The sequence below is a fragment of the Phaseolus vulgaris genome, chromosome 8, assembly GCF_000499845.2.
Source record: "Phaseolus vulgaris cultivar G19833 chromosome 8, P. vulgaris v2.0, whole genome shotgun sequence".
Classification (NCBI taxonomy): domain Eukaryota; kingdom Viridiplantae; phylum Streptophyta; class Magnoliopsida; order Fabales; family Fabaceae; genus Phaseolus; species Phaseolus vulgaris.
This window is the reverse complement of record NC_023752.2, coordinates 59,016,416-59,042,062: the sequence shown is the minus strand read 5'-3', so window position 1 is coordinate 59,042,062 and position 25,647 is coordinate 59,016,416. Positions and strand designations below refer to the sequence as shown.

Sequence of the window (25,647 nt, the reverse complement as noted above, 5' to 3'; positions counted from 1 at the left end):
TTGCATTTATACTTGCACTTCTCCTCCCACTCAACATGTTATATCAAGAATAAGCACTGAAATAATAAGATTTCATGTTACAACACACACATAACATTATGTAATGTAATGTATGAGTAATAAATTTGTGAATGTAATATAATCATAATGGTTTGATAAATTTCTATTTTATACTAGGAAACATCATGCAAAATTTTAGAATTTTCTGACAAGCGTAAGTATGAGAACTAAAACCTCAAAATACCTTAAAAATACCTAAATAATAGTACACGATGGACTTTTGAAATTTTGATGGACCCCAATCCCCTTCGGAATTGGCCAAGTGATTTGTTACCTCGTTTCAAGCAACTTTTATTTTTTACACGTTTCCATTTGACTTCTCTATCAAAAGTTATGGTCGTTTGAAGTTTTTTCATGCTAATTTTTGTCAACTCCAAATCTATCACTTTTCTCTTCAATGACACGACTCCTCCATCAAATATTCACTAAATGAATTTTCCACAAACTACCAACTAATCAACACATAGATACATGCAACACAATCAATGTATACAAATATTACCTAATTCATTATAAAATAAAATTCAAATTGTCGAGGATCGGACACCCTCAGACTCATAATCAACGCATATGTTGCATTCATAAGAATATTAAAATAAAGAATATTCAAACACTAACATGACGGGAAAAATGGCATGGGTGAGCGGTGACACGATGGAACAGAACTAGTGTTGTGGAGGAGCACCGGTAGCAGCACGACAACAACGTCCTTCCAATCTAATCCAATGAACTCTAAAATATTTTGAGACACTCATCAAATAAACATTTTACATATGTACATCTTTTATTTTTTCCTACATAATCCCCGTAGCCAAGTCCTGTAAAACGCTACCATGTGGAGTAAAAACAACACAACAATTTAGTGAATTGGTTATCTTACTAATAGACATTGAATTTAAAATGACACAAAGAACATCTTTGAGAGTGATTTTGAGAGTGATTTTGTCATTGAATTTAATTGTGACTGTAGATGAAATGGGCGAGGTTGAGTCTTGGGCAGATTAACATTTGAAATAAATGATGATGAAGTGTGTGTGAAAAATTGTGAATCAGATCCAATGTGATCGATTGCTCCGCTATCCAAAATTCATGGTTTCGTAAAAGCAGAATTAGAAGAGGAGTTATGGGCAAGCAGACCTGCAGAGCTAACAAACGTGTCACTTTTACCGTTATTGTTGAGCGAGTAAATAGCCTTTGCCAATTGTTGAATTTGCTCGGCACTGAAACCTTGTACGAGGTTTCTATTGGACTTGTTACTGATGTCTTCTTTGCCAGACATGATTTTTTATTTAGGGGATAAAAATGGAGAGGCGGTTAGGGCACCGATATATAGAGAGAGTTTCTATCTTCAAATTACAATTTAATTAGGTAGGATGAGATTCTATCATTATTAAATTAATTGCATATAATTGGATACAATATCGTACAATATTGCATACAATAATTGCATATAATTTGATAATTATTATTTTCTTAATAGAAGGGTTCATTAAACCTAGTACTAGCCAATTTTTCTCCCTGGTCCTCCTCATAAAAAAAGACAGCACTTGGCGTTTATGTGTAGACTACATAGCACTCAATGCAGTCACCATACTTGACCGTTTTCCCATACCCACCATTGATGAACTTTTAGATGAATTGGGATCAACTACAATTTTTACTAAGATTGACTTGTATTCAGGGTATCACCAAATTAGACTCAACCCAACAGACACTCCCAAAACAGCCTTCATAACTACAAATGGACACTGTGAATTCCTAATCATGCCTTTTGGCTTGACTAATGCGCCTTCAACATTTCAGGCAGCAATGAACGACCTCCTCAGACCCTTTCTTAGACGATTTGTTTTAGTTTTTTTTATGACATTCTGATTTACAGTCCCACATTTCAGGACCATATCACCCATTTAGAGCTTATTCTTAAATTGTTAGAAACCAAATCTTTTTTTGCTAAGCTTTCTAAATGCAGTTTTGCCACAACAACAGTAAGCTACTTAGGCCACATCATTTACCCAGCGGGCGTAGCTCCAGACCCAGAAAAAATAATAGCAATAAAAAAATGGCTCGAGCCACACCGGATTCTATAGAAAGTTCATTCGCAATTACGTCACTCTCGCCGCTCCTCTCACCGATTTATTACATTATCCAAGGTTTACATGGCCAAATACAACACAAGAGGCTTTTACAACAATGAAAGAACAAATAGCCAAGGTGCCTAATCTACGTCTTCCTGATTTCTCCCAACCATTTGTCATTGACACTGACGCATCCGTGGTTGCCATTGTAGCAGTTCTTAGCCAAGCAAATCATCCCATCGTGTTTTTCAGCAAAAAAATGTGCCCCGCCTCCAAGCAGAATCAGTATATGTGAGGGAGATGTATGCAATCACAGAGGTCACAAAAAGTGACGTCAGTACTTGTTAGACAACCAGTTTAAAATTTATACAAACCAAAAAAGCCTCAACACACTCTTGTCCCAAACCATTCAAACACCAGACCAACAGAAATGGACAGCAAAACTTCAAGGTATGATTTCCAAATAATTTACAAACTTGAAAAAACGAACGTGGTGGCTGATTCGCTCTCTCGCCAAGAGTCGTCGTCCATAGCCCTGTTGCTAGCCATCTCCACCCTGTTGCCCACCATTTTCAAAGAATTGCATCAATATTTCACCACAGAGGAAGGTCGCCACTTGATTGCGTTACACACTCGAAACCAACCAACGCGATGTTTGTCTGAATGTCGACGTATATCAATACTTCAGTGACAGAAGCTAAGAGAGATATCATATCAAATACAATAAGCATAAGAAATTCTTTTTTATTTATAAAAATGGGCATTCCAATCACTTGATGGTAACCCTGGGACAATGAAGACTGCAACGAACATCACATATTTATGGTCAGAACATCCACAATTGCAAAGGTCTCAACTGTTTCTTTTATCCATTTCTCTCCATCTTTCATCAATATGGATTATTTATTATGGACTATTTATTAAGGAAATAATGATTATCAAATTATAAGCAATTAATGTACATTATTGTACGCAATTAATTTAATAAGAAGTGTTTATTGTTTTACCATCTTTTTATATACAATTTTCTTATATTATTATTGTATTATTGTATTTCATACATCAAGCACTAGTTAGAGAAAACTAATGAAGATGAATGCATCTTAAACCATTGAATTTCTCTTTGCATTTGCAGAGTAACATCAACTTTTGCATTGGCAGAGTAGCACCAAATCTATGATTCAGATCAGAGAAATGTCCTAAATGTGCTACTAGGTGCAACAGGTTATTGTCAAACATGTTTGTTTGTGCTATAATTAATTATATTTTTATTTCTAAAGAGAGTATGCATATAGTTCTCCATTGCCCTTAAGAGATCATGGTTAGCCTTCCTCGCCGCATTTATGAACTGAATATTTTCATGCTTTGCTACATCCAACATTAGTTTCAAGGAAGTTGAGGTTCATCTTCACTTACCAACTTCAGGGAAAATATTAAGAAAATAATGATGATTATCAAATTATACGTAATAATTATACATAATTATTGTACGTTATTGTACGCAATTATATGCAACTAATTTGATAATGATAGAATCTCATGATTAGTTGATCACTACATAATTAGTTGGTGAAGTGTTGACAAGATACAACTACCAACAATGGAAAAATCTCATCAAAACGTATCTCAGGGGTCAAAATCTCTAGGATGTTATCGAAATTGTTTCTACTCTGACGCGCATTGATGGATAGAGAGACGCAAAGGCTTTGCATATCATTCAACTCTCATGCGGACCAAACAATCAAATTAAACACTTAAAAATTGCCAAAAAAGCTTGGAATCACTTGGTTGCGCTTCGCTTATGAGTTTATAGTTGAACCACATATTAGACCTAATACTACTTGTTTAGATGTTTCTTTAAATCTTTCTTTATATCTATATATTTACACATAACATTAATTCCAAATATTTGTAAATGTTGCACAAAGCTCTGTATTAGTTTGTTTTAAAATGATGACTAGAGAGGCGCAGGCTCATACATGAGGGAAACATGGTATGCCATATTTTGGGCTTTGAGTTCAGGTAGAACAGTTTTTCATGTTGCAACAATAATGACATTTGAAAATACACAACATGCTTGGCTGCTCATTGTGAAATGGTTAATTTGAATGTTAAAAGAAGTCATTCTTATATGAATGGTTAAGTTTAATTTGATTTTTTATTAAATAGTTTTTAATAAAAAATCGAATTAATCATTTAAAGGAGTTATTTTTTTATTAGTAATAAAAATAAAAAAATAAGAATCACTTTAAGGATGATCCAACCATGTACAAAATCGTATCCAGAAGTTTGTCACTAACTTAGTAAAACAAATACAATCTGACCAACCTAAATAAATTACTTATGTTTAATCAGATACATACAAACTAGGATCCAAACACCAATCAAAAAAGGAAAAACTGTAATAAGATATTCATATACCTATGTAGGAAAAATAGGTACAAATCAAAACTTTAATTATTTTTAATCAAGTCTTCTAACCCCTCATACTTCATTTATATTTTTATCTTAGTTGAATAATTGAAACTGGAGAGTCAAATTTTATTTTTTCAATACTAGAAATAAGTTTTTTCTATAATTAATTCAATTTTAATTTTTTTTAAATTTTTTTTTTATGCGTTAACCCACATGCCCGCGAGTTATCTCTTATGCAGAACAAGTGCGTGAAATGAGCTCGTTGGGCGAGCAGCCCGCATTGCCACCCTTAATAAAAGGATAAACAAAATCACAAAAAGACATATACACACTATAACAAAATCATTGAATAAAATTTAATTTTAAAAAAATGAAATATATATTATATTAATTTAAATATTATTATAAAAATTAAAAAATTATTAATTTTTAAATTGGTATCTTATTAGTTATCAATGTTTTAAATATCAACTTTAAAATCTAAATAATTGATAGTTAAAACCTAGATAGCTAATTAGATATTAGTTTATAAATTATTTATTAAATTTATAAAATAAAAACTAAAAACTTAATATTTTGTAAAAAAAAAATATTATCAAATTGTTAAAGAAGTCTAATCGAATTGATTGAGTAGAACTTCTAAAAATAAAAAATAAAAGAAATACCATGATAATATCAAAATATCTAATACATAGCAAAGAATTATTAAATGATATAAATAAATAAAAATTACTAGTTACTACTTCATCGTACTTATTCATTATATTTTATTTATTTTTAACCATACTCATTATATTTTATGTGAATAAATATTTTTTTTCAATTTTCAATACTTTCAATGAAAAATTTCAAAAAAAATCTTATGAGAAGAAGCCCAAACAGCCCATGAGAAGTCCACATAGGACCCAATTAATAGTGCTGTGAGTGTTCCCACATAAACAAATACTTGTTTTTGCGCTTAACCTTCTCGGTTGCCGCGGAGGAATATGGCGAATGCCAAATGAGGGCACCGCACAGTTTTAACTTCGTTAGAACCAACGGTTTGTTTTTCTTTTTCTTCATTTTTTCTTCTTACCAGTGCTTTCGTTGTTTCTAATATATATATTCATCTCTTCCCCCGTTCATGCACATTGATTGGGTCTTTCTTGCAGTATTACCGCTTATTTTGAATACCATGATCTCCACGATTTCAAACTAATTTTGAATGTTACATTGTTGTCATATTCATCCCTTGCTAATTGATATTTGCCTCTTACAGCGTGTCCTCGTGTTTTGTTGAACTCTGTGTATTGTTGAGTTAATTGTTTTTGAATGATCCTAATTGAATGATGGCTGCAGAGTGATAAAAGGGAATGATGGGGCAGTGTGAAGGAAAATTGTGGCTTTGGTGGGATTATCAGTTAATGAACTGGAATGCCCTCTTTGTTAGTTTTTAATGATCACGTTTATTTCTTGTGTTGCTGCTTCATGTTCCAGATTCTCAGAAAAATTTCTTGCTATGCCTCTATTTTCCTCTTTGATCAATGTACTTTCTATCAGTTCCCAGACCATGGGGTTATTCCTTGGCTGGGGAAGTAACAATTGAAGGGCCTTACTTTTATAATTTGTGGAATTGATTTTCGTGGTGTTTCTGGATTAAGATATTGACCATACTCTGAATATTTTGTTTGCTTTCAAATTGAAGTGGCTTGTTAGAACCTTGTGAATCTCAATCATTTTTTGGAATGAGCAAATTACAATTAACAAGCACATATAGATACTGTTGTGATAAAAGCTGAACTTTAGAGTATGTTTCGACATTTATAAGTGTTATTCTTGATTCAATTTTGTTTATTATATTTTTTGGTCTGATTGCAGGAAAGGAGATAGTATGCTTCTCTTTGATATTAGGGACAAATTGTAACTTCTGTGTTCTTCAAGGGGTTCTGAGTTCTATATATACCTTCTTATAGTTCCTTTTCTAATTACTTTTCCATGAACCCTATGCTAAAGGACAGCAACACAAAAGCCACATCGAAACTACCCCGAAGGGGAAAAAGAAAAAAGAAGGGTCTGGAAGTAAAGGATGCTCAAGTAGCAGAAAACCCATCAGAATTCTCATTTGCTATAGCCAAAATTGCAGTTGCTCAAATCTGTCGATCAGCTGGATTCAAAACGACCAAAAGCAATGCTCTTGAAACCTTAACTGCTGTTTCCACTAGATATCTGGAAACAATTGTGAGATTAGGTGCCTCATTTGCTAGTGCCTCCAATCGTACTGACTCCAACCTCTTTGACCTCGTCAATGGCATTCATGATCTCTGTTCTGTTGAAGGATTTCCGGGTGGTTCAGCGATCCACAAAGGTGACCTGCTGAGGTCTTCCGCTTTAAGAGAGATTATGAATTTTGTCAACCTCTCTGATAAAGTTCCTTTTGCTAAACCAATTAAATGTAGAGATGTTTCTGAAGTAACCATTGATTCTGGTACATTAACGTGTTTCTCTAACCAAGCCAAAACTCACATACCGAGGTGGCTCCCACATTTTCCTGAGCAAAACTGTGATCAGGTTTTAGTTAAGGAGAGGAAATGTGGGGAGAAATATTGGGAGCATTCATTTGCTGGGGACGAAAACAGTGTCATATCACAGAGCAACCACATGAATGGAAAAGAAGGGAAAGACACAAGGATGGAATTGCCAGAGGGAAGAGAAAAAATGAAGTTTAAAATTAGAGGGGAGGAGGAGAAGCACGTTGGATTGGGTGTGAATATGTTGACTGGGGTTTGTAAAGGAAGGAAACGAGTGTCTTGGAATCACAACAAAATGAATGGTTGTATTATTGATAACAACCAAGATGAGAAAAGATAGCATGATTGTTATGGAATGAAATTATGTTTGTAACTGATGTGTAAGGTCAGATTATGAAAAAAAAAGAGGCTGATATGAAAACAAACGAAAATTTGGTGCAGCCTAGTTTTGACCAAGGTTTCAAGTTTGTTATGGCTTGCTTTTGAAACTTGTCTTTTAAAGAAAGTGCTTTGTTCGGAAATTCTTTTTGTATATAGTAACTATCCTGGCCAATTACTGCATTCTAGATTTATTTTCAACCCTTTTGGACAGTATATTTTGAAGGTATGAAATTATGATTTGTTAGCTGTTATCAAATGTTTTTTCTTTTCGACTTTCTATTAGTAGCAGTTTGCTACTACTAAGTTTTACGTTAGTAGGCCTCATTGCTGTAGTTCTTAGATCTTCCTGTAATGTTGGGTCACTTCTTTTGAGTCCTTGTATTTTGTTTTGGGCCTCTTTTGGCCCGGTGAATATATGAATGAATCAAATTAGTGAGGTTTCAATACTTCGTTAAGATTCAAAGATCTAAGAGTCCAATGCAAATCATTATGCTCAACTCATAATTTATTTATTTTTGGGTATATATCTTTACTTAGGTGTTTATACTTGAGTGCATATTCAGTTATAAATTAGTTTTTATATTTAAGTTATACATCAGTTAATATTTTGTATATCTAATATGTTAGGGAAATAATTTTAAAAAATTGTTTATGAAACTATTCCAAGTGATAACTTCATCTTTCTCGTGCATTATTTCTCTCATTCCCAATAATCAATATTCAACTTCCTTAATTAATTGAAAGATGATATGTGTTAAGTTCCTATCAAGTATGGTCTTACCATTAGATTTGAAAGGATAATGTGTTATGGAAGCATGTTAATGTAAAGTTAGAGCTCACTCTGCTACCACTCCTTCCAATCTACAACTGCTGCATGACAGCCATAACGACACTTGTTGTTAAAGAGTAGTAGTTATCTAAGCACATAATGGAAATAGAATGGAAAATCATATTAATATTTATTTCAAGTCTTTATAAAAGTTCCGTATCTCCTATTTGAAAAATGCTTTATGAATACAAAACTCACGCAATTTCATAAATAATCAGTGGACAGTTTTCAATTACATTTAAAATTACATCTAATACGTATTAATAATTAACAAATATTTTGTGCTTAAAATTATACATATTTTAGAGATAAATTGTTAATAAAGTTAAATATATTTTTAAGTACTTTCACACAAAATTTATTTTTATCTTAATTTAAGGTTTAGACTTTTTCTGAAAAATTATTGAAATAAGTTTTAATTAATTTTTTTAACGTAATATTATAGTATTATAACATCACTATGAGTTATCATGAAATACATAAACTATAATAATTATTATAGTTGTTTTGTTGCATTTATATCGACTTTTTTTTTATCCCTATATGTATAAAGTAATTAGACTAAATGAAAAGTAATAATGCAATTGAAAAAACAATTAATATCATTTTAAACTTTGAAATGATAGAGAAATAGAAAGAAAATATTCAAAAAAATCTATTAAATAGGATCAGAGAGTACTTAGGACATGGATTTAGGGATAAATGAATATTTATGGCATAAATGATAACAACTTGTTTTTGTTAGATTATATAATATTAATATTATTATTGGTTTATTAGTTTATTACATTACACCAACAAAGTGCCGTTGGAAGTTGGATATCTCTCTGGTTTGAGAGAGAGAGAGAGAGATTCATAAGAAGAGAAAGCGTGTGGTGATGTGATTGTGGAAGAGAGGAGCATTGCCAATTGTCCCTTCATGTGAAACTCACGGCAAATATGAGGCCACCTTCTGAAGAGATCGTTTCATTTTCATAACAAATAAAATGAATGAACATGTCAGCTCTAATATGAATAATGAGCTGGTTTGATGAACTGTGTTTCTCTTCCAATCTATTCCCCTTAATTGAAATCCTTTGATTCCATTGCTTCATCTCAACACACCCTTTTGATTGCCTACCCTTCTGTTGCAAGTCCTGTGATCTCTTTCCTTTTCTATGGACCCAAAAGAATTATGCTCCACAGATATGATTGATGGTCAGTGTTTTCATTTTATTGCTCTCATTCACATGCACATACAGTTTTTGTTTATGCATGGTTTTCTATGCTTTCCTATGTGGCTTGTTTTACTTTTGCTTACATTTTATGTATTTTCGTTACAAAGGAAAAGTTTAACTGCTTTGAGACTTTGTAGGAAGTTGATTTTCCTTTAGTTAACCAAGCCACTTTTGCTATGGGACTTGATTTAGGGATCAAACACTCTTAAGGGGTGATATTTGAGCCACATCTCTTAGCTGTTCGATTTAATGTTTATTAAAACTTTTAGGTTTACCTTCTTCTAGCTGAGGATCTTGTCATTAATATATGTCATATAACAGTAATATTGTTTATGAATAGCAATATTTCTAAATTGTCCTGTCAGTGATTGCAAACCTCTACCTAGAGTGCTTTTTGAATAATTAAGATCTTATAATTGTAGATGTTTGCTAGAAAAATAGTTTTTTTTTCTATTATTAAGTGTCCCAGGCAGTGTGGCTGTCAAATTATGTTCTTTTGTGGTCCACTTTTATGTCCAGGTGCTATTTCTTCTCTCCTTCCTTCAATTTTAGGGAAAATATAATAATATGGCAGAGCACATACTAAGTTCATAAATAGGTTTCAGTTACCATGGGTCCCTTTCTTTTTCATATGATATGATTGTATTTGTTTCAGTTGGTCAATTTGTCAATTTCAAACTTCCATTTTGAAAGGAAAAGTGAGAAATACTTTATTTGAAGAATTATTTCATTTACAAGTGAATTTTTTTGTGCTAAAACTTCCAATGTTATTATTTCAATTCTTTTCAGAGGAATGGCAATGAACTTTTAACCTCACCAAGCCACATAGGACTGTTTTTGAAGTTAGTAGTGTCAAGTCAATGGATATTCTCATAAAACTTTATTCTAGTAAAACAGAAAATTAACTCTCTCTTGTCTATATTGTGTACATATCCTCTTATGAAAGAATTTTTTGACTGCACATTATTTGCGTGAAATTCCCCTATTCATTTATTAATTATTTGGAAATGATCACTCTTCATGTACTTAAAAATTAAGAAGAGAAAATAGAGAACAAAAAAATGTTTCCTTTAACCAAAGTAACCTATTCCTTTGGATGAAGTAATATGGGAAATGTATGGTTCTGTAGTGATCTGACCCTGTGTGAAAGCATTGTAAAACAAGGACCTACATTCTTTAATGGAAAGCAAATGAAACTGTTTACATGGCTTGTCTAAGAAATTTTACAGTGGTGTATTTTTGTGAATCTTTCAAGTAAAACAGTTATGGTACAAAATACTATTTTTGTATTGGTGGTTCAGTATCTATGTTATCTTACTTTCTGTTCTCTCATCTCTTTGAAACGTAAGAGATATTTTGCACTGTGTGGTCTGGTATGCTCTTTACATAAACAACTTTTTTTCCTTGTGATTTTGGTGTCCACCAGGCACTGTTGCTGCACACATCAAGAGGCCATGCAGTTCTCTTCCAACAGTTATTGTCATTGGTGCTGGAATATCAGGAATTGCTGCTGCACGAAGTCTCTATGATGCATCTTTTAAGGTGCTATATCATTATTGTCAGATTCATCTTTATTTACTTATTCTTTCTATTGCTTTTTTCTTTGTCTTATTCCCATCATTTGGTTAGGTGATTGTACTGGAGTCAAGGGATAGGGTAGGAGGCAGGATATACACTGATTACTCATTTGGCTGTCCTGTAGATATGGGAGCCTCATGGTAAGTTCTACTCGAACTACAATTTTGTTTTCTTTGTTGCTAGCACGTTGTTTTGGAATTGGAAGATGATCTGAACTTGTGAACCTTGTTCACCATCTTCTAACTTGCCATTCATTAATTTGGTGTGCTCATTTTAGGTTCTTAGCCTTACTGCACCAACTCCCTAGACATGCAGAGATTGAAAAAGTTCCTCTTATTGCCAATTTTCAACCATTCTTTTATATGGTTGGTCCTCAGAAAAATATCCATCCTCAATGAAACAATGTGTGCAGAGTTTTCTAAAAGTGTGAACTGCAACTTAGGGGATGTTTTCCCGGTAATTTCATTACATTGCCTAAGAGATTTAAAGCTTCTAAGCACCAATGTTGATATGAAATTTCCAATTTAGTAATAAAAATAATAATAAGCCTTTCTCATCCAATTTAGTGTATTTGTTGTGACTCCAGTACCAGTTGTACCAAAAATGACAAGTCCCTTGTACTGTCCTTCCAGTAGTATAACAGCAATGATAACCTTATTTATTATTTTGTTTAGTTTATATTTTTCTTTTAATTTTGTCAATCTAGTGCTAATATTTTTTTGTATTCTAGTCATTTCTAAATTATCCCTTTTGTCAATCATTTCTAAATTCTAGTCAGATAGTGGCTTTCCTCTCGTCTTTTAATTTTCTTCACACTCACGAGACTTAAAATTCAGTACCTTATGAGAAATGTAATGTGGTCATTATCCCTTTATTGAAATTTGTTTCAAAAAGTCATTCTCAAAGCTAAATGTATTTTTTAAATGTGAAGCAACGAAATGAGTCAGAATTCAATAACTTTGTTTTTATTTTATTGATTCTTTTCCAGGCTACATGGTGTTTGCAATGAGAATCCCTTGGCACCATTGATACGTGGTTTAGGGCTCACATTGTATCGTACCAGTTGTGATAACTCTGTCTTATATGATCATGACTTGGAAAGGTAATAATTTAGATTTCATCTCCATGTTTCTGCAAGATTGATGTATTGCATGAGCCTTAACCTTTTATTATGCGTAGACAATTCTACAATCTGTCTCTAATGGAACTGAAGCATTCACATATAATTTTCTAACGAGTGAGGAACATCTGAAACTTTTGCAATTGTACTACTTTGCTTTCTAGTAATGCTGTTTCATCTTTATAGCTGTATGCTATTTAACATTGATGGTCATCAAGTCCCTCAACAAATGGTAATGGAAGTTGGAGACACTTTCAAGAGAATTCTAGCAGAGGTAAGATCTTTGTTGCATATGGCTTGTGTTTCTTCTTAATCATGAATGAAACTGTGATTATCTTAAACTGTAATCTATTGGATTTCTTGTGATATTTCTAGACAGTGAAAGTGAGGGATGATCATCCTGATGACATGCCTATTCTCCAAGCAATTTCAATCGTGTTAAATAGACATCCAGGACTAAGGTAAGAGATTGATAAGAGCATATATTGTATACAAGCACTGAGGCTTGAAGTTTCAATCTATCAGTGTAACATGACAGTTTCTGCAGGCTACAAGGACTAGCTCATGAAGTGCTGCAATGGTATATATGCAGAATGGAAGCTTGGTTTGCTACTGATGCAGATATGATATCACTGAAAACCTGGGATCAGGCAAGTGTCATTATATTAGTTGAAGACACAAGATTCTCTTTGCCTTGAACTTTCACATGTGTTGTTTTCCGGTTCATTTATACTTGAGTCTGATTTCATTATGAAATCTCGTTTAGCCACTAGGTCCCTGGTTAGATAATTGTTGATTATAACTGATGAATTCTGGTTTGTTGAAACTTTTAGAATAAGCAGAAAGCTTTGAGTTACCAACTTTTATGAAACATACACGGTATTCTTTTCTACTGAACATTATATTTCTGAACTTCATTAAAATTCTAGAAGAAAATACAAAAACAACCAAAGCCTTATCCCTTCATCAAGTACAATTAAATTGTAGTGATTGGATTCTTACGCTCTTAAGTAAAAAAAGTTACGCTCTAATTATTAGATGTAACTTGTGGTCTAATGGTAAATACTGATCCAACAAAATTGTCACATTATGTTATAGGTCATCTAAGTCAAACATTAACCCTATATAATTTGAGGAAACTGAAAATAATCATATGAAGTCAATTCACTTTCTTTCGTGGTTTTGAATCTTTTAGACTTTCAGTGTCTTTTTTTCTAAAATGAAAAGACCATGGTTATGAAAGTACAAGATAGACATATTGTATGAGTTTGAGTTTGAGATAGACTTGTTCATCAAGTAATCAAAGCAAATTTGAAAATATAATGCACTTAATCAAATTAATTTGAATTTGTATAATGATAATAGATTGACTGTGACATTGGGCGGGTGGGACTGGGCCAAGATTTTCAATGTTCGAACAAGCTTGGTGAATTTCACAAGACTGATAAATTATATGGATTTTCGTTATAATATTTAAGTATTGCCTGCATTGGTAACTTTGTGCTAATTTGGGTACTAATATGAAAACTACCTATCTGTTTTTCTATTTTCTTCTATAGAAGTCTTAGCTGAACAAGCTATACTTCCGCATCACACTTATGTGTTACCCTGTTAGGTCCTTGATTCATCAAGTTATTCCGTTGGTTGAAGTGATAAAATTTAAATCAAGGTTCCGTCTGTATGTAGAAGATGAGCTTGGCATTGTTTAGTATTCAAATGAATGCTGGTATTGCTCTTGTTCTTGGTTTTCGTACAGGAGCATGTCCTCACTGGTGGCCATGGACTCGTGGTGCAAGGATATGATCCTGTTGTAAAAGCTCTTGCAACTGATCTCGATATACGCTTGAACCACAGGTTTGTGTATAATTTATTGACCAAGCTATATGATTTGTTACATAATCGTTTTCATGATTTGTGTCACGACATGCAAAAAAGAAAAGAAAAGAAAATTTATGTGGAATTTATTACCATTTTTCGCAGCTTCTATTAATAAGAAACGCATACCAATTTTTTCTGTCCCTCTCATGGGGGTGATTAGGGTGCAAAGTTTTGATCCTTTTTGTGAAACCTCATATGTAGGGTGACCAAAATATCCAATGGTTACAACATGGTAATGGTCACCGTTGAGGATGGCAGAAACTTTGTTGCTGACGCTGTTATTCTAACTGTTCCTATTGGAATCCTTAAGGCCAATTCAATTGAATTTACACCAAAATTGCCTGAATGGAAGATTGCAGCAATTAAAGATATTGGTGTGGGAAATGAAAATAAAGTTGCCCTTAGATTTGATAGAGTATTTTGGCCTAATGTAGAAGTTCTGGGAATGGTTGCACCCACCTCTTATGCCTGTGGTTATTTTCTCAATCTCCACAAAGCAACAGGTCATCCAATTCTTGTGTATATGGCAGCTGGAAGGTTTGCTTATGACCTTGAAAAGCTATCTGATGAATCAGCTGCAAATTTTGTAATGCAACAGCTCAAGAACATGTTTCCTCATGCTTCTATGCCTGTAAGTTCACCTCTCGTGCCATGTGTTTCTTTATTCTCTACATCCACTTTCATGAGCCTGGATTTTGAGTTTGATGGACTATTGCAGGTTCAATATCTTGTGTCACATTGGGGAACAGATCCAAACTCTCTTGGCTGTTATGCATGTGATTTAGTTGGGAAGCCAGATGATGTGTATGAGAGGCTTCGTGCACCATTGGGTAATATATTCTTTGGTGGAGAAGCTGTCAGCATGGATGACCACCAGGGATCTGTGCATGGAGCTTACTCTGCTGGGGTCATGGCTGCTGAAAATTGTCAAAGACATCTTCTACAGAAACAAGGCCACATACAAAATCTCCCTCTTGTTCCTGCTGTTAGGCATGAAATGTTTGAAACTACTATACCTCTTCAAATCTCTAGGATGTGATTTGTGTACCTTCTGTTCTTGAAGATGAGAACAATGCTCAAAAGAATGAGTTGTTGATTAGAGTAAATGCACATTGTAGTTCAACTTAAACCATAGTTAGTAAAATATTAGGCAAGCAAAAACCATATCCTCCAAGAACTTCATCATCAAAGCTAACTTTTATCCAGTATCTACATTACACAATGGAGGTGTTACAGATTGTGCAATCTCATACACAAACAAAATGAAAACAAAAACGCTAAAGAAAATGGTGCAAAAAAACAACTCACCTTCACCACCAACCTCACCAACACCAACCACAAACCATCACCTCAACCACAAAGCACCCCACAAACAACCATCACAATGAACCAGCACCCTTCAAAATGAATAACAAATCACCCACAAAACCAAAACCCTAACATATACTGACAAGGGGTAGGGATGAAATTTCAAAATTATATGGAGGTGCAGTAAGAATCAATGGAGGTGGAGAGAGAATTTTCCGTTATTATTCTTACATTTCTCTAACATGACTGTTTCTTCCTGCACCTCCATATCTTCTTCTGCCACCTCCATACACAACATGAAAATACATTTTTCTCCTTCTTGTGCCACCCCCATAGAGTAGTTTCCGAATTATGTAATTCGGAAACTCATTTGAAAAAAGACTTCCGGATTACATAATCCGGAAGCTAAATAAGACTTCCGGATTATGTAATCCGAAAAGTAATCATGTATCTGAAAAAAGACTACCGGATTATGTAATCCGGAAGGTAATTACAAATTTAAAAAATACTTCCGGATTACATAATCCGGAATATTATATAGGGGCATTTTCGGAAATTTGAAAATTTATGGAGGTGAAAGAAGAAGGTATGGAGGTGCAGGAAGAAAGAGTCCTCTAACATTATATCCAAGTCCAATCTTTAGAGGCCCTCCACTGCATCTTCTTTAGGCAATTACTTCCTGCACCGTAATTTCAATGTGAAACGACAAAAGTGCCCTTAAATAAAATGGGGGTACAAATGAAAATACATTCCGAACACCTTTTTTCAGAATATGTTTTTGGATTTTTTCCCTCAATGAATTTTTTTGTATTATGATATTGTTTTTCTAGAATGAGATTTTGGTTTTTTAATTCTATTCTAAATTTTTATTTCCAAAACATAATAATCTCTTCCAGCTTGTTTGGAATGTATTATTTCCAATTCTAGATTTTTATTTCTGAAATAAGGGATATTTTTGAAAATTTAAAAGTATGTAAGGTGTAGGTTAAAAAAATTGGATGCAAGAAGAATTTGTCTTTTTCTTTACCCTGATCCAAGCCCAAAAGTTCAATAAACACAAACAAAACAAATAGTAACAGAGACAAAGTTCCACGCATTTTTTGCGTTTGGCTGGGGACAAGAGCCAGAAGCGCGTTACACAGCGAGCCACACAATACACAGTACGATGAGGATCTTCGGCAAACACGTTTTCCCAAGCCAGATTATACTTTTTGCTTCTGGGTATGATTGCATACCTTCTACTTCAATTCAATTTTCTAATGAATTTCAGTTCCAATGATTTGCAATTCCATTAAGTTGTTCGTTATAAACGCGCTTAAACGTGCAAACCTTAACATAACAGGCTTCTGTTCTTTGCATCAACAACCTATGATGTCCATAGATCCATCAAGAACAACCAAACACCCCCTTCCCAAGAGCAACTCAAAGCCCTTCAAGACTACATCGAATCTGCGCGTCGCTCCCGTTAAATCAACGGCCCCTATTCTGCGTCATTTTATCAACACTCTCGTATGCATTAGTGCTGTAACATCAACACTTTCGATTATGTAATTTTTAGCCGTATTCAATTTTCCTTGGTAAAATAACTTACAGCATAACATTAACCGTGACTTTACAAGTTATGTTAGAAAAATATTAAAAAAAAGTTTATAACTTAATTTTTATATATAAAATCGAAAGTGTTCACATTTTACTTTTTATGTTTTTGAAACTTTTTATTTTGATAATAGTTATGTAGCAAAATTTAATTGTAGTCATTATTGTTATTATCATGAAAAGAATGTTCACATCCTATGTATTGTTATAGTGCTAGTTTCTTACTGCATTTGAATCGGTTGCCTAAGAAAATATTTTAAAACCTTTTTTCTTCATATATCTTATATGCTGGGTTGCTATACTCAAATTATATTAATTTTAAATATTCCTACTTGTACCGGTCGGGACCGGACGACCGCATGGTTCAGATTAAAATTATCTAACTAACGTGGTCACACATGGGACAAACGGTTAATTCCCACTAAACAACAAACGCACGTGAGCACTCCCCAGATTTTCGGGAACATCCCCTAGATCCCAGGAAACCACCTAACACGACCCAAAAACCAGAAAACACGTGGCGAACCACTAACGACCCAGAGGGCCCAAGTCCAAGGGGAACGTACAAAAGAAGGAAAAGAAAGAGAAAAAGGTATGTTATTCATTCTCGAAAGGACTTCCACTGAGAGAGATTACTGACTTGAGCGTCGGAGCGCAATCGCAGGTACCCCCGCCGGCCGACCGAGGCACGCAAGGAAGAAGGAAACTCGAAGGACAGGACAATTGAGAGTGGAGCAGACACCTTGTATCGACGTGAATAAACATTACTCAGTCCCCGATATCCATACAGGTACAATTGGCGCCCACCGTGGGGCCGAGTAATCATTATTCCCAGACCCAAAGACCCCAACGCTTGAAGATGGGCTCAACGGCAAACAACAACAATGATATCTCTGAAGAGTATAGGACCATACTCCAAACTCTCCAGGTTCAGATGCAGGAATTACTCCAAAAAGGAGTCATCGACCAACTTCGCCAAGATGAAGAAAGGAAAAGACGAGAAGAGGAGCGCCAGCGGCACGCGGAAGAGATAGCCCAATTGAAAGAGCAGAACAAGAGATTGTTGGATAGGCTCGAGCAATCTGAACGTGAAGGGCATTCGCGTGCGCCTTCTCCATCACCGTTCCAATCAGGAACAAAAACAATAGCCCAGACTATACCTCACATGTCACTCATTCAACACACCCATCAAAGTGTAAAGCCAGTAACTCTAAACAAGGTAACAAACCCGAAAGGCCATCCGTTCACTGACGACATCATAGCCACTCCTCTCCCTGACAAGTGGAGGGGCTTAACGATAAATCTTTATGACGGATCTACAGATCCAGACGAACATCTGAATATATTTAGAACTCAAATGACCCTTTACACAACCGACCGAACGGTATGGTGTAAAGTCTTCCCCACCTCTCTCAGGGAAGGCCCCCTTGGATGGTTTTCTGACCTTCCACCCAATTCCATTACAAGCTTCGACGCCTTGGAATTGAAGTTCACAACGCAATATGCCACAAGTAGACCTCATCGGACATCCTCCATGTCCCTTCTAAATGTCAAACAAGAAAGGGGAGAATCATTGAGAACATTCATGAACAGATTTAGTAAAGTGTGTATGAGCATTCGTAATCTTAATCCAGAAATAGCCATGCATCATTTGGTCTCGGCCATACTGCCGGGGAGGTTCACGGAAAGCCTTATCAAACGGCCTCCGTGCGATATGGACGAATTAAGAACAAGAGCAACAAAGTTCATGCAGATAGAAGAACATATCGACTATCATCGAAAAACTTATGTTGAGAACACAGACAAAAGCAAAGGGATTCGTCCCCCCACAGTACCGACCGATCGAGAACGGCATCGCCCCAATAGGGGTCCTCGTTTCCACAGCTACACTCCCTTGATTGTACCAAGGGGCAAGATTCTCGACGAAGCACTACAAATTGAATTGATTCCGGCATTGAAGCAGTCACAAACCCCTCCCAATGCCGACACCAGTAAACGTTGCCAATACCATCGTAACTTTGGCCACACGACCGAAGGATGCCAAGCGCTGAAAGACAAAATTGAAGAACTCGTCCAGGCCGGTCATCTCCGCAAGTTCGTGAAAACCACCATCACTGCACCCAGGTCACCTCAGCGCGACCATGACCCCTGAGAACGTTCGAGACGGAGAGACGACCGGACCCATGACAACCACTATCGTTCAAACAGAAGGAAAAGAAGTGAAAGTCCGATCAGACGAACGAGGCCTCAGAGCGAAAGCCCTGAACGTAGAAGTCGAACTAAACAAAAAGTTCGCGAAGTCATCAATACAATCGCTGGACCAGTGTCGCTCGGTCAGCCCCCTCAAGAAATTAATTACATTGCAGGTGGTTTTGCGGGCGGAGGATGCTCTAATTCGGCAAGGAAAAAACATTTGAGAGCAGTTCAATCCGTTCATTCGACCTCAACACAACGCCGACCGCATATACCACCAATCACTTTCACTGACGCTGACTTCACAGCAATTGATCCATCTCAAGATGACCCCATGGTAATAACTGTGGAAATAGATAAGTTCGCAATCGCAAAAGTGTTGGTAGATCAGGGTAGCTCGGTCGACATCCTTTACTGGGAAACGTTTAAGAAGATGAAGATTTCAGAAGCAGAAATACAACCCTACAACGAGCAGATAGTTGGTTTCTCAGGGGAAAGGGTAGACACGAAAGGATTTATCGACCTATACACCACGTTCGGCGATGATTACCTCAGCAAGACCATCAACATACGATATCTACTCGTTAATGCCAATACATCGTACAATATTTTGCTCGGTCGGCCATCTATCAATAGATTGAAAGCCATTGTCTCGACTCCTCATCTAGCTATGAAGTTCCCCTCGGTCAATGGAGATATAGCAACCGTGCATGTAGACCAGAAGATAGCACGAGAGTGTTATGTAGCTAGCCTGAAGATGGAGCCGACCCGAAGGCTCTATACCACGTCAGCCGAACGAACGACAGAGCGAAGAGGCCGATCGACAGAAAGACGCTCTAGAGGAAGAGAATCTAGACGACACTTGGTTGCCTTAGTCGATCTAGATCCTCGACTGGATGATCCCCGGATGGAAGCAGGGGAAGATCTTCAACCCATATTCCTCCGAGACAAAGACCGAAAAACGTACATGGGAACCTCTCTCAATCCAGACGACCGAGAGGCGGTCGGAAAAACATTAATAAAGAACGTTGATCTTTTCGCCTGGACGGCTGCAGACATGCCAGGGGTAAAATCAGATGTGATTACCCATCGATTGTCTGTTTATACAGAGGCCAGGCCGATCGCTCAAAAGAAAAGGAAACTAGGTGAAGAACGGCGCAAAGCCGCACGAGAGGAAACAGACAAGCTAATTCAAGCTGGTTTTATTCAAAAGGCCCACTATACGACATGGCTAGCCAATGTAGTGATGGTAAAAAAGGCGAATGGAAAATGGAGAATGTGCGTAGACTACACAGACCTTAACAAGGCATGTCCAAAAGACTCATATCCCCTACCTACTATCGACCGACTGGTCGACGGTGCAGCCGGTCATCAAATCCTAAGTTTCCTTGATGCTTATTCAGGTTACAATCAAATACAAATGTACCACCGTGATCGAGAGAAAACCGCGTTTAGAACGGATTCTGACAACTTCTTCTATGAAGTCATGCCGTTCGGCCTCAAGAACGCAGGAGCCACATACCAGCGACTCATGGATCATGTATTCCACGACATGATCGGTCGGAATGTGGAAGTATACGTTGACGACATCGTCGTCAAATCAAATTCTTGCGAACAACATGTTTCTGACTTAAAAGAAGTTTTTCAAGCTTTGCGTCAGTACCGCATGCGTTTAAATCCGGAGAAGTGCGCGTTCGGCGTGGAAGGTGGGAAGTTCTTAGGCTTCATGCTCACACATCGAGGTATAGAGGCTAATCCAGAAAAATGCAAGGCAATCACCGAAATGCGAAGTCCCAACGGACTCAAAGAGATCCAGAGACTAGTCGGCCGTCTCACGTCGTTGTCTCGATTCGTACCTAAGCTTGCCGAACGAACGAGACCCATCATAAAACTTTTGAAGAAAACGACTAAATTTGAATGGACAGATGAATGCGAACAAAATTTCCAACAGTTAAAAACATTCCTGACATCCCCACCGGTCATCCAGAAACCGAACGAACGGGAACCCATTGTGGTCTACCTCGCCGTCTCCAATGAAGCGGTGAGTTCCGCTCTGGTACAAGAAATTGAAGCGGAAGAACGACCGGTATATTTTGTAAGTCGAGTCTTACATGACGCAGAAACCCGGTACCAAATGGTCGAAAAAGTTGCCTTCGCTTTGGTCATTACCGCACGACGGATGCGGATGTATTTCCAAAATCACAAGGTCATTGTTAGGACTAACTATCCCATTATGAAGATTCTCACCAAACCTGACCTCGCCGGACGAATGATAGGTTGGGCAGTCGAACTGTCAGAATTCCACATCGAATACCAACCCAGGGGGCCATCAAGTCCCAAGCCCTCGCCGACTTCACAGCAGAACTCACTCCCTATCCGACCGAACGAACTCCCCGATGGACACTATATGTAGATGGGTCATCAAACAGTCGTTCGTCCGGAGCAGGAGTTGTACTTGAAGGACCAGGGGAGATTGTTGTCGAACAAGCCATGAAATTTGAATTTAAAACTTCCAATAATCAAGCCGAATACGAAGCTATAATCGCAGGTTTGCATCTGGCGATTGAATTGGAGATAACAAATATAATTTGTAAGAGCGACTCCCGTCTAGTCGTTGGACAACTTACAGGGGAGTATGAGGTAAGAGAAACATTACTCCAACAGTATTTTCATTTCGTAAAAAATCTTCTAAACAGGTTCAAAGAAATCTCCTTCCAACACGTACGGAGGGAAAATAATACTAGGGCGGACGCTCTATCGAGATTGGCTACCCTAAAAAAGAAAGGCGTCCACCGGTCGGCCATACACGTGACCCTGGCTAAACCAAGTGTTGGTACCGAAGAATGCATGGCGACTGACACCCAACCTAACTGGATGACTCCCATAAAACAATATCTGACCGACGGTACATGCGATCCACACTTAGAGAAGACAATGAAACTACAAGCCGCCCGATACATACTCGTTGGCCAAGATCTCTACAGGAGAGGGTACTCCCGTCCCCTCCTAAAATGCCTTAGTCCAGAACAGGTCACATATGTAATGACCGAGTTACACGAGGGGATATGTGGAACCCATTCAGGGGCACGAACTATGTCCGCTAAAATTTTAAGAGCCGGATACTACTGGCCGACCGTACAGGGAGACTGCGCCGAATATGTTCAAAGGTGTGTAAAGTGTCAGGAGTTCGGCACCTTGTCGCACCAAAAGCCAGAACACCTGCACTATATCCTATCCCCCTGGCCATTTGTTAAGTGGGGAATGGATATTGTCGGACCTTTCGCACCCGGAAAAGGGCAATGCAAGTTCCTATTGGTTGGCATAGATTACTTTACCAAATGGATTGAGGCTGAACCACTAACAGCCATCACCGCCCGGAACGTACAAAGCTTTGTGTGGAAAAATATTGTTTGCAGGTTCGGCCTACCTCAGATCATTATCACAGACAACGGTCGACAGTTCACCGACCGTGGGCTAGCTGAATTCTATGAGAAACTTCACATCAAACATATAACGAGTTCGGTCGAACATCCTCAAACCAACGGTCAGGCGGAAGCCGCCAACAAAGTTATTCTCAACGAGTTAAAGAAGAGACTTGGCCCATCCAAGGGAAACTGGACTGAAGAATTGTTAGAGGTTCTGTGGGCTTATCGTTGTACTCCCCAGTCAACGACTCAAGAAACACCTTACAGCCTGACGTACGACACAGAAGCCATGATTCCGGTCGAAATCGGCGAGCCTTCACTACGCCGACAGACATTAGATCTAGACTTAAACAAGGAAAGTCTACTAGTCGGCCTCGACCTCATCAACGAACTAAGAGACAAATGCAAGATAAGAGAAGAAGCATGCAAAATACGAGCAGCACGAAGGTACAACTCCAAGGTGAAGCCACGAAGCTATCAGAAGGGAGATTTAGTTTGGCGCATGCGCAGCGACGCTCGGAAAGATGGAGGAAAGTTTTCAAGTAATTGGGAAGGACCGTTCCGAATCTCCGACACAGCAACAGGAGGAGCTTATTACTTAGAATATTTGTCAGGAAAATCTATACCGAGAACGTGGAATGCCACGCATCTCAAATTCTATTACAGTTGATGAATGAATTCAATGCACTCTTTCCTCGCTCGGTAGTTTTATCCCTAAGGAGGGTTTTCTACCGAGAAGGTTTTAACGAGGCACTTTAAATTACCAACCTTGGTCAGAAATTAATTAACCGTTCATTCGGTCGGAATATATAACTAAAGTTATCCGAATTATAACTTAAACGTTATTCACCAACCTTGGTCAGAAATTAATTAACCGTTCATTCGGTCGGAATATATAACTAAAGTTATCTGAACTATAACTTAAACGTAATTCACCAACTTTGGTCAGAAATTCCCGAATTATAACTTAAACGTTATTCACCAACCTTGGTCAGAAATTAATTAACCGTTCATTCGGTCGGAATATATAACTAAAGTTATCCGAACTATAACTTAAACGTTATTCACCAACTTTGGTCAGAAATTCCCGAATTATAACTTAAACGTTATTCACCAACCTTGGTCAGAAATTCGATTCTATTAGTTAACCGTTCATTCGGTCGGAATATATAACTAAAGTTATCCGAATTATAACTTAAACGTTATTCACCAACCTTGGTCAGAAATTCCCGAATTATAACTTAAACGTTATTCACCAACTTTGGTCAGAAATTCCCGAATTATAACTTAAACGTTATTCACCAACCTTGGTCAGAAATTAATTAACCGTTCATTCGGTCGGAATATATAACTAAAGTTATCCGAATTACAACTTAAACGTTATTCACCAACCTTGGTCAGAAATTAATTAACCGTTCATTCGGTCGGAATATATAACTAAAGTTATCCGAACTATAACTTAAACGTTATTCACCAACTTTGGTCAGAAATTCCCGAATTATAACTTAAACGTTATTCACCAACCTTGGTCAGAAATTCGATTCTATTAGTTAACCGTTCATTCGGTCGGAATATATAACTAAAGTTATCCGAATTATAACTTAAACGTTATTCACCAACCTTGGTCAGAAATTCCCGAATTATAACTTAAACGTTATTCACCAACCTTGGTCAGAAATTAATTAACTATTCACTCGGTCGGAATATATAACTAAAGTTATCCGAACTATAACTTAAACGTTATTCACCAACTTTGGTCAGAAATTCCCGAATTATAACTTAAACGTTATTCACCAACCTTGGTCAGAAATTCGATTCTATTAGTTAACCGTTCATTCGGTCGGAATATATAACTAAAGTTATCCGAATTATAACTTAAACGTTATTCACCAACCTTGGTCAGAAATTCCCGAATTATAACTTAAACGTTATTCACCAACTTTGGTCAGAAATTCCCGAATTATAACTTAAACGTTATTCACCAACCTTGGTCAGAAATTAATTAACCGTTCATTCGGTCGGAATATATAACTAAAGTTATCCGAATTATAACTTAAACGTTATTCACCAACCTTGGTCAGAAATTAATTAACCGTTCATTCGGTCGGAATATATAACTAAAGTTATCCGAACTATAACTTAAACGTTATTCACCAACTTTGGTCAGAAATTCCCGAATTATAACTTAAACGTTATTCACCAACCTTGGTCAGAAATTCGATTCTATTAGTTAACCGTTCATTCGGTCGGAATATATAACTAAAGTTATCCGAATTATAACTTAAACGTTATTCACCAACCTTGGTCAGAAATTCCCAAATTATAACTTAAACGTTATTCACCAACCTTGGTCAGAAATTCCCGAATTATAACTTAAATGTTATTCACCAACCTTGGTCAGAAATTAATTAACCATTCACTCGGTCGGAATATATAACTAAAGTTATCCGAACTATAACTTAAACGTTATTCACCAACCTTGGTCAGAAATTCAATTAAATTAGTTAACCGTTCATTCGGTCGGAATATATAACTAAAGTTATCCGAATTATAACTTAAACGTTATCCACCAACCTTGGTCAGAAATTCAATTAAATTACTAACCGTTCATTCGGTCGGAATATATACTTAACCGTTATCCAAATTATAACTTTAAAACGTTATTCACTAGCTTTGGTCAGATATTCAATTAAAATACCTTAGCCAGAAACTCAATTAAATTATATATAAATGTCCAAGTTACGCGCAACATCAAACTTCTTCATCAAAGCACCATCGTCCGGTATTAAAATGCACAGTAATAGGAACATGAAAATAAATTCGATAGCAAAGAGTAAAATAATTCAAAACACGTCACAAAGCAATAAAATTGTCTTTAGCCCACACCCCGGACTCAGGTAATGAAAATATTAAACAATATCAAGGGTGTCATCCGGTTGCATCGACTCCTCCGGTGGTACGGTATCATGTGCACGTGGCATCTCAGCTACAGGATAGATGGTTTGGTCATTCTCTTCGGCCTCCTCGTCCCCAAGAGGCATCAGACGGCCATCCACGACATCCAT

General features: G+C 36.6%; 3 protein-coding genes and 1 long non-coding RNA gene across 5 annotated transcripts; all 4 read left to right on the top strand.

Moving 5' to 3' along the window:
* The first annotated feature begins 5,484 nt into the window (after positions 1–5,484).
* LOC137826586 (transcription initiation factor TFIID subunit 8-like) lies at positions 5,485–7,623 on the top strand. The gene is made up of 2 exons (XM_068632599.1): positions 5,485–5,590; positions 6,408–7,623. Exon 2 carries the CDS (start codon positions 6,525–6,527, stop codon positions 7,395–7,397), a length of 873 nt encoding a protein of 290 aa, XP_068488700.1. The 5' UTR covers positions 5,485–5,590; positions 6,408–6,524; the 3' UTR covers positions 7,398–7,623.
* A 1,422-nt stretch (positions 7,624–9,045) lies between these two features.
* LOC137826003 (polyamine oxidase 5-like) lies at positions 9,046–15,268 on the top strand. Of its 2 annotated transcripts, none has more exons than XM_068631840.1 (10): positions 9,046–9,464; positions 10,911–11,026; positions 11,114–11,202; positions 12,051–12,164; positions 12,369–12,456; positions 12,558–12,643; positions 12,730–12,832; positions 13,939–14,036; positions 14,262–14,691; positions 14,779–15,268. In XM_068631840.1, the coding sequence occupies exons 1-10, from the start codon at positions 9,425–9,427 to the stop codon at positions 15,097–15,099; spliced, it is 1,485 nt and encodes a 494-aa protein (XP_068487941.1). In that variant the 5' UTR covers positions 9,046–9,424; the 3' UTR covers positions 15,100–15,268. The 2 variants fall into 2 exon arrangements, with proteins under 2 accessions (XP_068487941.1, XP_068487940.1); XM_068631839.1 differs by having other exon boundaries at positions 9,078–9,464; positions 12,721–12,832.
* A 1,178-nt stretch (positions 15,269–16,446) lies between these two features.
* Positions 16,447–16,954, top strand: LOC137823396 (uncharacterized). The gene is made up of 2 exons (XR_011083120.1): positions 16,447–16,589; positions 16,711–16,954. It is a non-coding gene; the product is annotated as an uncharacterized lncRNA (long non-coding RNA).
* An 869-nt stretch (positions 16,955–17,823) lies between these two features.
* LOC137825416 (uncharacterized) lies at positions 17,824–19,116 on the top strand. Its single transcript, XM_068631085.1, has one exon. It carries the CDS (start codon positions 17,824–17,826, stop codon positions 19,114–19,116), a length of 1,293 nt encoding a protein of 430 aa, XP_068487186.1.
* Positions 19,117–25,647: the final 6,531 nt, after the last annotated feature.

Bases quoted from the DNA above. Each gene is read 5' to 3' on its own strand.
- LOC137826586 (XM_068632599.1), top strand. From the start codon at position 6,525: ATGAACCCTATGCTAAAGGACAGCAACACAAAAGCCACATCGAAACTA.
- LOC137826003 (XM_068631839.1), top strand. From the start codon at position 9,425: ATGGACCCAAAAGAATTATGCTCCACAGATATGATTGATG. The intron at 11,027-11,113 runs GTGCTATATCAT...TCATTTGGTTAG, and splicing joins TCTATGATGCATCTTTTAAG to GTGATTGTACTGGAGTCAAG. The intron at 14,692-14,778 runs GTAAGTTCACCT...GGACTATTGCAG, and splicing joins TTCCTCATGCTTCTATGCCT to GTTCAATATCTTGTGTCACA.
- LOC137825416 (XM_068631085.1), top strand. From the start codon at position 17,824: ATGGGCTCAACGGCAAACAACAACAATGATATCTCTGAAGAGTATAGG.